Here is a 12,333-nt window from a genome sequence, read left to right as displayed (position 1 = left end):
TCCACCCCCACACCCCCCACCCCCTCCTCCACCCCCCTCCCCCCACCCCCTCCTCCACCCCCCCTCCCCCCACCCCCTCCTCCACCCCCCCTCCCCCCACCCCCTCCTCCACCCCCACACCCCCCACCCCCTCCTCCACCCCCCTCCCCCCTCCCTTGTGCCTGCCAGTGGACGGCCTGTGGACAGAGTGGACTAAGTGGTCCCCCTGTGGGACAGAGTGTACCCACTGGAGGAGGAGGGAGTGCGGAGCCCCCGCGCCCAAAAACGGGGGGAAGGACTGTGAGGGCACGGTGCTGCAGTCCAAGAACTGCACCGACGGCCTGTGTATGCAGAGTAAGTACCAGACCCTACCCCTCCGTAACCCCCAGAACCAGACCCCTACAACTCCCTTCCCCTTCAGAACCAGACCTGACCCAGAACTCCCTTCCCCTCCAGAACCAGACCTGACCCAGAACTCCCTTCCACCTTCCTAGTACCTGACCTAGAACTCTCTCCCTCCAGAACCAAACCTGAGCTAGAACCCTAACTAACTAACTAACTAACTAACACTAACCCTAACCCTAACTAACTAACCCTAACTAACTAACACTAACTCTAACTAACCCTAACTAACTAACCCTAACTAACTAACACTAACCCCAACATCTCCCTGACCCGAATCTGACCTGGAACCCTCTTTCTGGTACCAAAACGAATCAACCACTCCCTCCTCCCCCAACAGCCTCTGCTACCCATCCAGTCCCTCGACCCCCTCACGCCACTCTCTCTCTCTCTCTCTCTCTCTCTCTGTCTCTCTCTTCCTGTCAAACATAGGACCATCCTGTAGTTCTCCGCCCCACCTCCATAACTACCTTGTAACCTCTCCCTCAACTCCACCACACGCAAACACCTCTTTCTACTTATAGACACCTACTTTGCCTGTCACTCGCCACACACATAAATACACTGTGCACTCACACTGGGTCCTGGGCTATGCTACAGGGTTTCCGGGCGGCTTTGGAGGGGCACTGAGTCCCACTCAGGAAACAATACACATCTTGTTCCATTTGGCAGCCTTGGCAACTAAATACAGTCTGTAGTAACCAGCCACATCAGGCAGAACTGTGAGTTCCCATGGACACAAGGCAACTATTCAGGAGCTATGTTTAAAATAATGATAAGTGATTATAATATACTTACAGAGTGGCTTATAATTGCCGAGCTACTGTGATCGCAGCCCTCGTTTAAAAAGTACAGGATTCCTCTTGTCCAATAGGATTTAGAATAGCCCTGAGGAGCTCTCGCAAGTACATGCCTCTTTTCTTAAGCAGGCAATTATAAGTGTTGACAAGCAAGAACGTATTTTACTGAACATCCTCTCCATGCTTGTAAAATACTTCAAAATAATTAAATGTGAAAAAGAAAAGTTCACTAGCGGTTCCTTGTTGAACGTATTGTGATTATTTAGTTGCTTTTTATTGTTTTGCTCTTAACTTATTCTTATAAAGTGAAGAAAGGCTCGACCCAGTTTGTGGTGAGGCAAGAGAGGAACAGGACTCAGACAGTGGAGAGAGAGAGGGAGGCAGAGAAAAGGGGGAATGGATATTAAGAGAGAGAGAGAGACAGACAGACAGAGAGAGAGAGAGAGAGAGAGAGAGAGAGAGAGAGAGAGAGAGAGAGGGATATAAAGGTAGAGAGGGAGATCGAAAGAGACGGAAAGAGAGAGAGGGAGAGAGGGAAAAGATTTAGAAGTCAGCCAGGCCTTTTTTTCCTGCTGTCTGTGTAAAGAGTATAGCAGAGTGCTCTTTAATAAAGTCTCTCTCTAATAAAGTGTTTAGGGTGTGAAGCCCGCTGTGTCTAGGGGGTGCGCTGTGTCCCAACTTGCTACAGATGGGCTTCTACAACCAGTCACTCTGTAAGGGGTGAAGAATACAGATTACAGAGTATAAAGTATAGTGTATAAAGTACAGATTATAGAGTGCTCACGGTACTATCGAATGTACACAGTAGTGTAGTATTCCGTCTAAACTCCTTTTCCCCCTCCTTCCTTCTCCTCCCTCCTCTTCCCCCCCCCTCCCTCCTTCCTTCTCCTCCCTCCTTTTCCCCTCTCCCTCCTTCCTTCTCCTCCCTCCTCTTCCCCCCTCCCTCCTTCCTTCTCCTCCCTCCTCTTCCCCCCTCCCTCCTTCCTTCTCCTCCCTCCTCTTCCTCCCTCCCTCCTCCTCCTCACCCTCAACCCTCCCTCCCCTCTCTCGGAAGCATTAGTTCTCAGTGAGATGGATGGTCAGTTTGAGGGAGAATATAAAGCCATAACGATATAGATTTAGGATCATTCCCCCGGATTGATTTCGGGGAGAGCTAAGAGGGTGAGGCCACTTATGTCAATGCTAATGACCATTTCCACCAGCGTTTAGGACGCCCCATTATGGGGAAGCTCACATTATGGCAAATAGGATTGGGAGAGGAAGATGTGTGCAATGTGAACTCACCTCTCCTCGTCTGCATCCAGAGTAGGATTCCCCCCCCCCTCCATCCCAACATGATCTTATTTTCCATTGTTTGAATTTATTTAAAGCGTTAAAGTTGAAATCCATCACATGAATCTAGCCGCGAAACGCAATCTATTCTAACGGACATTCAGCAACGGAGCTGCACTTTGGAGGTTATGTTTCATAAAAACACAACATCCCACAAGTCTGAGAGAAAGAGTGTATTACATACTGTTGCTGCATATTTATCCTATTTTCTCTGGGTAGGAAGGGGATACAAGGTAGGGTTTGACTGAGTTAGGGATCAGCTAATGGATGGAGAGAGAAGAGTGGAGACAAGCTGTTGAGCTGCACTGTAACAGGAGTTGTTGTGGATTCGCAGTGGAGTCAGTTTGACCTGTCCAGACAAATGTTTTCTCTCTTTCTTTCTCTCTCTCTTTCTTTCTCTCTTTCTCTCTCTGTTTATCTGTCTTTCTCTTATTCTGTCTTTCTCTGTCTCTCTCTCTCTCTTTCTCTCACTCCCTCTTTTTCTGTCCCTTTCTATTTTTCTCGCTCTTTCTCAACTCTTTCTCTCCGTTTCTCTCTCTGTTTATCTATCTTTCTCTTTGTCTTTCTCTGTCTCTCTCTATATCTTTCTCACTCTTTCTCTTCTCTCTCTCTCTCTCTGGCCTGTCTTAGTTTGTTGTTGTTTTTCCAGTCTCTGGTAACTCTACTTTCAGACAGATGACATTTTCTTGACATATTGATCCAGAGAAAGGTTAGAGCTGACTCCAGCACAAGGGCAAAGACAGGCTTTCTTCTTATCAAACGCCCAGCACTGTGGAAAATCACTACTGGCTATCACATTTACCATGACGCCCAGAGGAGATCAAGTTGTTTACTCCCTTGATATAGACTGAATTATTTAGCTCCATGTAAACATATACTGTATAGTATATGGAGCATAGAAAGTATATTTAGAAAATAGACCATTTTCAAGATGATGTTTACAAGCCAAGTGTACGAAGCACAAAACTACAGTATTTGATGGTCAAAACCAAGATTCCTAGAACATAGTATACACTGTATTCTATACTATGCTTTGCTCTGCTGTTCTCTACTCAAAATCAAATCTAAATGTATCTGTATAGCCCTTTTTACAAGCAATGTCACAGAGGGCTTCACATACGCCCATAGAACTGCCCCTCAACCAACCTCAACCCTCAAGGAAGATTCTACTCTACTATGATATACTTAACTGTACTGTACATTTATATGTACCATACAGAAACGCCCGGAAGGACGTTCCAGGAAGGATGACCTACACTACCCCATAAAAATGATTGGTCCTAATGACACGTTCCCCTTCTCCTGTTAAAGTCCTGCAAGCCAAGCTTTTGAGAAAGAATTATCTTAGATGTCATGTGTGAAAAAAGGGTCCCTATTGGTCCGTGGGTCTATAGCATTGGTTTCTTTTACTCAGTCAGCTAAAAACTGCTTCTCCACCCACTAGAGGCTTCCTCAGTGAGTATAACTGAACAGGAAGGGTCTGAATGTGCCATTATTTCAGCCTGAGTCTGCCACTTACACCTCCCTCTCGTTCTCTCTCTCTCTCTCTCTCTCTCTCTCTCTCTCTCTCTCTCTCTCTCTCTCGTTCTCTCTCTCTCCCCATCTGTCCTGGCTTCCCTGTAGACTTGCATGTTCACTCTGACGCCATCCATCACTGCATTGATTATTCTGTCCATCGACTCGTCCTCCTGTCCCTGTTTGCCTCTCAATCAGGAGTCTATTGTTTGTCTGTTTGTGTTTGTACCCAGTGATTGAGTGTGTGTGTGTGTGTGTACACGTGCCTACGTTCAGTGTGTACCAGGTCCACGTGTGTGTGTGTGCTAGTGTGTGTACCATGTACACGTGTGTGTATGTGTGCTTGTGTCCGATTTTGTCTTTTCTGCTGCCTTCGACCCACAGCAGTGTCCACGTATTCAGAGCACTGTGTTAACCTCGTCAAACCCCCCCATTCTGATCTAACCCTCCACCTGCCCCCTCCACCTGCCCCCTCCACCTGCCCCCTCTCACCTGCCCCCTCCACCTGCCCCCTCCACCTGCCCCCTCCACCTGCCCCCTCCACCTGCCCCCTCTCACCTGCCCCCTCCACCTGCCCCCTCCACCTGCCCCCTCTCACCTGCCCCCTCCCACCTGCCCCCTCTCACCTGCCCCCTCCACCTGCCCCCTCTCACCTGCCCCCTCCACCTGCCCCCTCTCACCTGCCCCCTCCACCTGCCCCCTCCACCTGCCCCCTCCACCTGCCCCCTCTCACCTGCCCCCTCCACCTGCCCCCTCTCACCTGCCCCCTCCACCTGCCCCCTCCACCTGCCCCCTCCACCTGCCCCCTCCACCTGCCCCCTCTCACCTGCCCCCTCTCACCTGCCCCCTCTCACCTGCCCCCTCTCACCTGCCCCCTCCACCTGCCCCCTCTCACCTGCCCCCTCCACCTGCCCCCTCCACCTGCCCCCTCTCACCTGCCCCCTCCACCTGCCCCCTCCACCTGCCCCCTCCACCTGCCCCCTCCACCTGCCCCCTCTCACCTGCCCCCTCCACCTGCCCCCTCCACCTGCCCCCTCTCACCTGCCCCCTCTCACCTGCCCCCTCCACCTGCCCCCTCTCACCTGCCCCCTCCACCTGCCCCCTCTCACCTGCCCCCTCTCACCTGCCCCCTCTCACCTGCCCCCTCCACCTGCCCCCTCTCACCTGCCCCCTCTCACCTGCCCCCTCTCACCTGCCCCCTCCACCTGCCCCCTCTCACCTGCCCCCTCTCACCTGCCCCCTCTCACCTGCCCCCTCACCTGCCCCCTCTCACCTGCCCCCTCTCACCTGCCCCCTCCACCTGCCCCCTCTCACCTGCCCCCTCTCACCTGCCCCCTCCACCTGCCCCCTCCACCTGCCCCCTCTCACCTGCCCCCTCTCACCTGCCCCCTCCACCTGCCCCCTCCACCTGCCCCCTCTCACCTGCCCCCTCCACCTGCCCCCTCCACCTGCCCCCTCTCACCTGCCCCCTCCACCTGCCCCCTCCACCTGCCCCCTCTCACCTGCCCCCTCCACCTGCCCCCTCTCACCTGCCCCCTCTCACCTGCCCCCTCCACCTGCCCCCTCCACCTGCCCCCTCCACCTGCCCCCTCTCACCTGCCCCCTCCACCTGCCCCCTCTCACCTGCCCCCTCTCACCTGCCCCCTCTCACCTGCCCCCTCCACCTGCCCCCTCTCACCTGCCCCCTCTCACCTGCCCCCTCCACCTGCCCCCTCTCACCTGCCCCCTCTCACCTGCCCCCTCTCACCTGCCCCCTCCACCTGCCCCCTCCACCTGCCCCCTCCACCTGCCCCCTCTCACCTGCCCCCTCTCACCTGCCCCCTCTCACCTGCCCCCTCCACCTGCCCCCTCTCACCTGCCCCCTCTCACCAGCCCCCTCTCACCTGCCCCCTCTCACCTGCCCCCTCTCACCTGCCCCCTCCACCTGCCCCCTCTCACCTGCCCCCTCTCACCTGCCCCCTCCACCTGCCCCCTCCACCTGCCCCCTCCACCTGCCCCCTCTCACCTGCCCCCTCTCACCTGCCCCCTCTCACCTGCCCCCTCCACCTGCCCCCTCCACCTGCCCCCTCCACCTGCCCCCTCTCACCTGCCCCCTCCCACCTGCCCCCTCCACCTGCCCCCTCTCACCTGCCCCCTCTCACCTGCCCCCTCCACCTGCCCCCTCTCACCTGCCCCCTCTCACCTGCCCCCTCCACCTGCCCCCTCTCACCTGCCCCCTCTCACCTGCCCCCTCCACCTGCCCCCTCCACCTGCCCCCTCCACCTGCCCCCTCTCACCTGCCCCCTCCACCTGCCCCCTCCACCTGCCCCCTCTCACCTGCCCCCTCTCACCTGCCCCCTCCACCTGCCCCCTCCACCTGCCCCCTCCACCTGCCCCCTCTCACCTGCCCCCTCTCACCAGCCCCCTCTCACCTGCCCCCTCTCACCAGCCCCCTCTCACCAGCCCCCTCTCACCTGCCCCCTCTCACCTGCCCCCTCTCACCAGCCCCCTCTCACCTGCCCCCTCTCACCAGCCCCCTCTCACCTGCCCCCTCTCACCAGCCCCCTCTCACCAGCCCCCTCTCACCAGCCCCCTCTCACCTGCCCCCTCTCACCTGCCCCCTCCACCTGCCCCCTCTCACCTGCCCCCTCTCACCAGCCCCCTCTCACCAGCCCCCTCTCACCTGCCCCCTCTCACCAGCCCCCTCTCACCTGCCCCCTCTCACCTGCCCCCTCTCACCTGCCCCCTCTCACCTGCCCCCTCTCACCTGCCCCCTCTCACCTGCCCCCTCTCACCAGCCCCCTCTCACCTGCCCCCTCTCACCTGCCCCCTCTCACCTGCCCCCTCCACCTGCCCCCTCTCACCTGCCCCCTCTCACCAGCCCCCTCTCACCTGCCCCCTCTCACCTGCCCCCTCTCACCAGCCCCCTCCACCTGCCCCCTCTCACCTGCCCCCTCCACCTGCCCCCTCCACCTGCCCCCTCTCACCTGCCCCCTCCACCTGCCCCCTCTCACCTGCCCCCTCTCACCTGCCCCCTCCACCTGCCCCCTCCACCTGCCCCCTCTCACCTGCCCCCTCCACCTGCCCCCTCTCACCTGCCCCCTCCACCTGCCCCCTCTCACCTGCCCCCTCTCACCTGCCCCCTCTCACCTGCCCCCTCCACCTGCCCCTTCATCCTAACGCCCTCCTATCCTCCCGTCCTTTCTCTTGACCTTCTCACCCGTCACCACACCTGCTACAGTTTTCCTCTCTTTGCAATCATCCATTTCATCCTCACCCCTATCCACCTCTATCCTTCCCTTCTCTACTGTCCCCTATCTGTTTATCTACTCCCCTCTCCCCCCCCCCTTCTCTCTCTCTCTCTCTCTCTCTCTCTCTCTATCTCTCCTCCCTCTCTCTCTCTTTCTCTCTCTCTCTACCTCCTTCTCTCTCTCTCTCTCTCTCTCTCTCTCTCTCTCTCTCTCCCTCTCTCTCTCTCTCTCTCTCTCTCTCTCTCTCTCTCTCTGTCTCCCCTCTCTCTCTCTCTCTACTCTTCATTCTCTCTATCCACCCCTCCCCTCTTTTATTTCTACCTCTTCATCTCTACCTCTTACTCGGTCTCCTCTTTACTCTCTCCCTACCTTTTCCCTCCCCCCGCCTCTCCTACATCCTTCCTATCCCTGTCTCTCCCTCCATCTTCATGTCCTCCTCCCTTCTTCCTCCTCCCCTCCCTCACTACAACCCAGCACCTGACGGATTGCTCAGCCCAGGAGCACAGACCCTCCACCTAGTCAGTCACACACCCCCCCTACCCCCCTACCCCCCCACCCCCTTACCCCCCCCCCACCCCCCTACAACGGACCATCCCTACTCCCTACCCTCACCCACATCTGCATGCTCACACAAGTGCACACACACTCAAACTCCACACACACACACACACACACACACACTCTCACACACAGAAGTATCCACCAGATCAAGAGAGATGGTTTCCCCGTGTCATCACTCACTACATCCTCATGCCGCCGTCTCTGTTGTCGTTGTTGTTTTGTTGTTGTCTTTAAATTTGATTTTCATCCCCTCCACCCCTCCACCACCCCTCCACCACCCCTCCACCCTCCTCAAGGTTCCCTATATCAGAAGTCCTCTGAGCCTAAAGACAGGACTGATTTGGGATCTCCATGTGAGTTATTATTTGTGTTCCTTTATTCTTTCAGTTTGGTTGTTTCCCCCCTGAGGGCTCTTTACTGGCAGGGTGTGCATGGCGTGTGTACGTTATATTTTATCAACCGCAACCCCAGAATTTACATATGGGAAGAAGCTCGGGATTTCCCTGAGCATTTGAAATGTACTCAACTTTCCAAGAATGGAAGATGTTACTCACGTAGCAATAACAGAGGCTTGTCACCACTCTGGATTGAACAGGCTCAGTTCCTCAACTCAAATCCACAGTCCCTCCATATTCAAAACTAACTCTCCCTCCATATTGCTGCCAAACTATGTGTTGTCTTTATCATCATCTCTCCATACTCCCTTTTTGGTGTCCATTTTACTGCTCTCTTTCTTTCTCTCTCTCTCTCCCTCTCTCTCTCTCTCTCTCTCTCTCTCTCTCTCTCTCTCTCTCTCTCTCTCTCTCTCTCTCTCCCTCTCTCTCTCTCTCTCTCTCCCTCTCAGTCTTTCCCTCTATCTCTTCTCCTTACCCCTTAACCTTAACCATCGCTCTCTCTCTCTCTAGTTCTCATTCTGTCTTCCTTCTCAATTCCTCTATCTCCCCTTGGCCTTTCATTTCATCCCTCCCTCCTTCTCTCACTTTCCTTCTTTCTATCATTCTCCCTCTTAATCCCCTCTCTGTGTCTTTAAATGTTCTTATCCTGTATATCTCTCTCTCCCTCCTCTCTCTGTATTGCCTTCTCTTAATCTTTCCCCCCCCCCCTCCCTCCCTTCCTCCCTCCCTCCCGTTAACTCCCCTCCCCTATCCGGAGAATGAATCCTGTTCTGTAATCCCTTTCATTTCCAATTCTTGTATTTTTTTCCCTTCCTTTCTACTGTTGCTCGTGTTCAAAGGGATGTATTAATCTAAGTGATACATTTTAATGCGTACACTTAGCAGGTGGCAGCCTCTGTCATCAAAGCGTGGATTGGAGATGGCTGGAATGAGTGGATGTACCGTGTGTTAAAGAACTCCAGGGAAGCTTTGCGGGACGAACGCAGGAGAATTACATTTTTCTGACTTTCATCATCACCCCTCTGTGTCTTTGTTCTCTCTGCTTCTCTGTGTGTGTGTGTGTGTGTCTGTGTGTGTGTGAGAGAGAGAGGAGAGTGTGTGTGTGTGTGTGTGAGGAAAGAGTGTGTGAGGAGAGTGTGTGTGAGGAGAGTGTGTGTGTGTGTGTGTTAGGAGTGTGTGTGTGTATAAGAGAGAGAGTAGCAGAGTTTTAATGTGATGTCTCTGTTAGGCCTGGGAGGCCCCTGCCCACCTCCATCTCACACACGCTCACATCTCACACACGCTCAGGCTAGCACGTCTCTGCTGCTCTCCCGGAGAGAAGAAGACCAAAACATCCCCCTTCGCTCTTACTTCCTGTTTTAGCCCCTCCCCTCCAAGCTCTCAGCAGTAGGCTCGAGAATCGCTGACACCGTCCGAGAGCCATCTGTACCACAGAAACACCAGCAGGCTAGTTTACGTCAGTGGGAAGGGATTATACTGTACTTCTTCTCTACAGTACAGTAGGTCTGCTGTAGCCTCACACTGCTATCTACTGCCCCCTACTGATAAGGTCCGGACACATCCACTGCGTTTTAAAAGGCAGAATTGCCCTCGGCAAGACTTGGGCAGTTTGGACTGGAGTACACATGGACTTTTGTTCCGTTGGGAATGTGAGATCTTTGTTTCACCTTGCTGGTTAGGTAACGTAGGAACCTTGGACTGCTTTCACTTTGACTCTCTAAAACTGCTCTCTCACTCCCACACACACCCGCACATACCCTCACGCACACACACACACACACACACCCGCACGCACACACACACACACCTCCGCTACCTTTCACACACTCAACCCCCCTTCACACATACACACCCCACACACATACACACCCCACACACATACACACCCCACACACATATGTATACGATCCACTTCACACACACACACACCTCCACACAGTCACACACCACACGTCATTCCACCCCTGGGATTTGGACACCTGCAAAGAGAGCCCCATCTCTCTCCTGTCAGAGTGTCTTTAACAGTCAAGGGCATTCTTTACCAACAGCACACAGAAGCTTTGACTGTTCCAATGGACATCCATCTCTGAGCCCGGGCTGTAATTAAGGCCTGACACAAGCTAGACCCCACCCAGACACCTTAACCACAACCCCGGCCTTAATCACAGGGAACCCTCGCTCCCAAACGGACAGAACTCCAGGAAAAGGGGGAAGGGGGCAGGGATGAAAGGAGAGATAGAAGCTATTTCTATTTCTAGACGTGATCAGAGAAAAAAAAGGGGGGGGGGGCAGAGAACAGATAGAGGAATGCGCTCCGTCAAACTGCCGTGTAATTTGGGGGCGGTAAGCCATCTATCTTTGTTGTGATCCAGACCGTACATGTTGCTGCAGGGCCCCGCACACACACACACACACACACACACACGTACACACACCTGGCACTTACACACTCACACACATGCACACTTACGCACGCACACATGTTGAAACTCACACACACACACGCGCGCACTCACACACACCTTTGCAGATCGCTCCCTGGCCAGCACAGTGCCACACCCGCCCTGTTAGGAAGCACAGTGGAATGCTTTCATCCATGTTCTACAATGCTACCTACCCCCAACACACACACACATGCACACACACACCTACCCCCAACACACACACACACACACACGTGTTATTCTAGCCTTGGTGTCACCCCCAGCTCCTGCAGGAAGTCACCCTGCCGTTTGTATGCTAGCACAGGACATCAGCTGTGTGCCATTTTGATTATGAAGATGATGATGCTGATGAAGATTTTGAGAATGATTATTGAGGATGATGAGGAGGAGGAGGAGAATGTTGATAATCATCATGATAATAGTCTGTGTGGTTATTAACTACTGATACTGTCTCCATGGTAGGCTTGACTAAGCTTCTGTCTGGCAAACAAGATCCAGTGTTACTGTGCTCTAACTCAGCTTCACATCTAATATATCTCTCTGCTCTCTCTCTCTCTGCTCTATCTTTCTACCACCCACCTTTTTATCTGTCTTTGTCTTTCTTTCTCTTCCCTTTTCTCTTTCTCTATCCCTCATTCTTTCCCTTCTCTCCCTCATTCTTTCCCTTCTCTCCTCCTCATTCTCTCTCCTCTTCTCTCCCACGTCTTCTCCCTCCCTCCTCCTCCTCTCCCTCCTCCTCCTTCCTTCTCCTCCCTCCTCCTCTCTCCCCCTCCCCTCCCTCCTCTCTCCTCCTTTCTCCCTCCTACTCCGTCCTCCTCTCTCCCCCTCCCCTCCCTCCTCTCTCCTCCTTTCTCCCTCCTACTCCCTCCTCCTCCTGTCTCCTCCTCTCGCCTCCTTCCTCCTCCTCCTCTCTCCCCCTCCTCCCCTCTCCTCCTCCTCTCCCTCCTCCTCCTCTCCCCCCCTCCTCCTGGCTCCTCCTCCTGGTTCCTCCTCTCTCCTCCCTCCTTCCTCCTCCTCCTCTCTCCCCCTCCTCCCCTCTCCTCCTCCTCTCCCTCCTCCTCCTCTCCCCCCTCCTCCTGGCTCCTCCTCCTGGTTCCTCCTCTCCCTCTCTCCTCCCTCCTCCTCCTCCTCCTCTCTCCCCCTCCTCCTCCTCCTCCTCTCCCTCCCCCAGCGGCGCCCAGCACAGACGACGTGGCGCTGTACGTGGGCGTGGTGATCGCGGTGATCATGTGCCTGGTCATCTCCGTAATCGTGGCGCTCTTCATCTACCGGAAGAACCACCGCGACTTCGACTCTGACATCATCGACAGCTCCGCCCTCAACGGGGGCTTCCAGCCAGTCAGCATCAAGACGGCTCGCACAGGTGTGTGTGTGCTGTTGTGTGTGTGTGTGTGTGTGTGTGTGTGTAAATGCATGCCTGGGTGTCGTGTGTGTGTGTACTGTATCTGAGGGAGAGAGAAAAAAGGGAGAGAAAGAAAGAAAGAGAGTGAGAGAGAAGGCGACAGAAATAGGAGAGAGGGAGAAATAGATTGTGACGGTGACGAGGGTATTAACCAGTAGCTGTGATGAGAAGCCAATATATCAGCTCTCATTAAGGTGTAATTAGAGCTCTCTAGTGAGGCCTGTTCACTGGGATTAGACCTGGGCATGGAACACCGAGAGGGAGGGAGGGAGG

The 12,333-nt window shown here is 54.7% G+C and overlaps 1 protein-coding gene across 1 annotated transcript in view; it reads left to right on the top strand.

Annotated features, from left to right (window-relative positions):
- Nucleotides 1–12,333, top strand: part of unc5cb (unc-5 netrin receptor Cb) — a 130,962-nt gene that overhangs the window by 105,541 nt on the left and 13,088 nt on the right. The window contains exons 7-9 of the mRNA XM_084687525.1: nucleotides 169–333; nucleotides 8,116–8,172; nucleotides 11,830–12,021. Of these exons, the coding sequence (XP_084543651.1) occupies nucleotides 169–333; nucleotides 8,116–8,172; nucleotides 11,830–12,021 (414 nt within the window). The remainder of the gene's footprint in view (nucleotides 1–168; nucleotides 334–8,115; nucleotides 8,173–11,829; nucleotides 12,022–12,333) is intronic.

This window comes from Hypomesus nipponensis, chromosome 22 (genome assembly GCF_054491055.1).
Source record: "Hypomesus nipponensis isolate SF chromosome 22, ASM5449105v1, whole genome shotgun sequence".
Lineage (NCBI taxonomy): Eukaryota > Metazoa > Chordata > Actinopteri > Osmeriformes > Osmeridae > Hypomesus > Hypomesus nipponensis.
The sequence above is the reverse complement of the archived record's forward strand: the minus strand, read 5'-3'. Positions and strand labels throughout refer to the sequence as shown.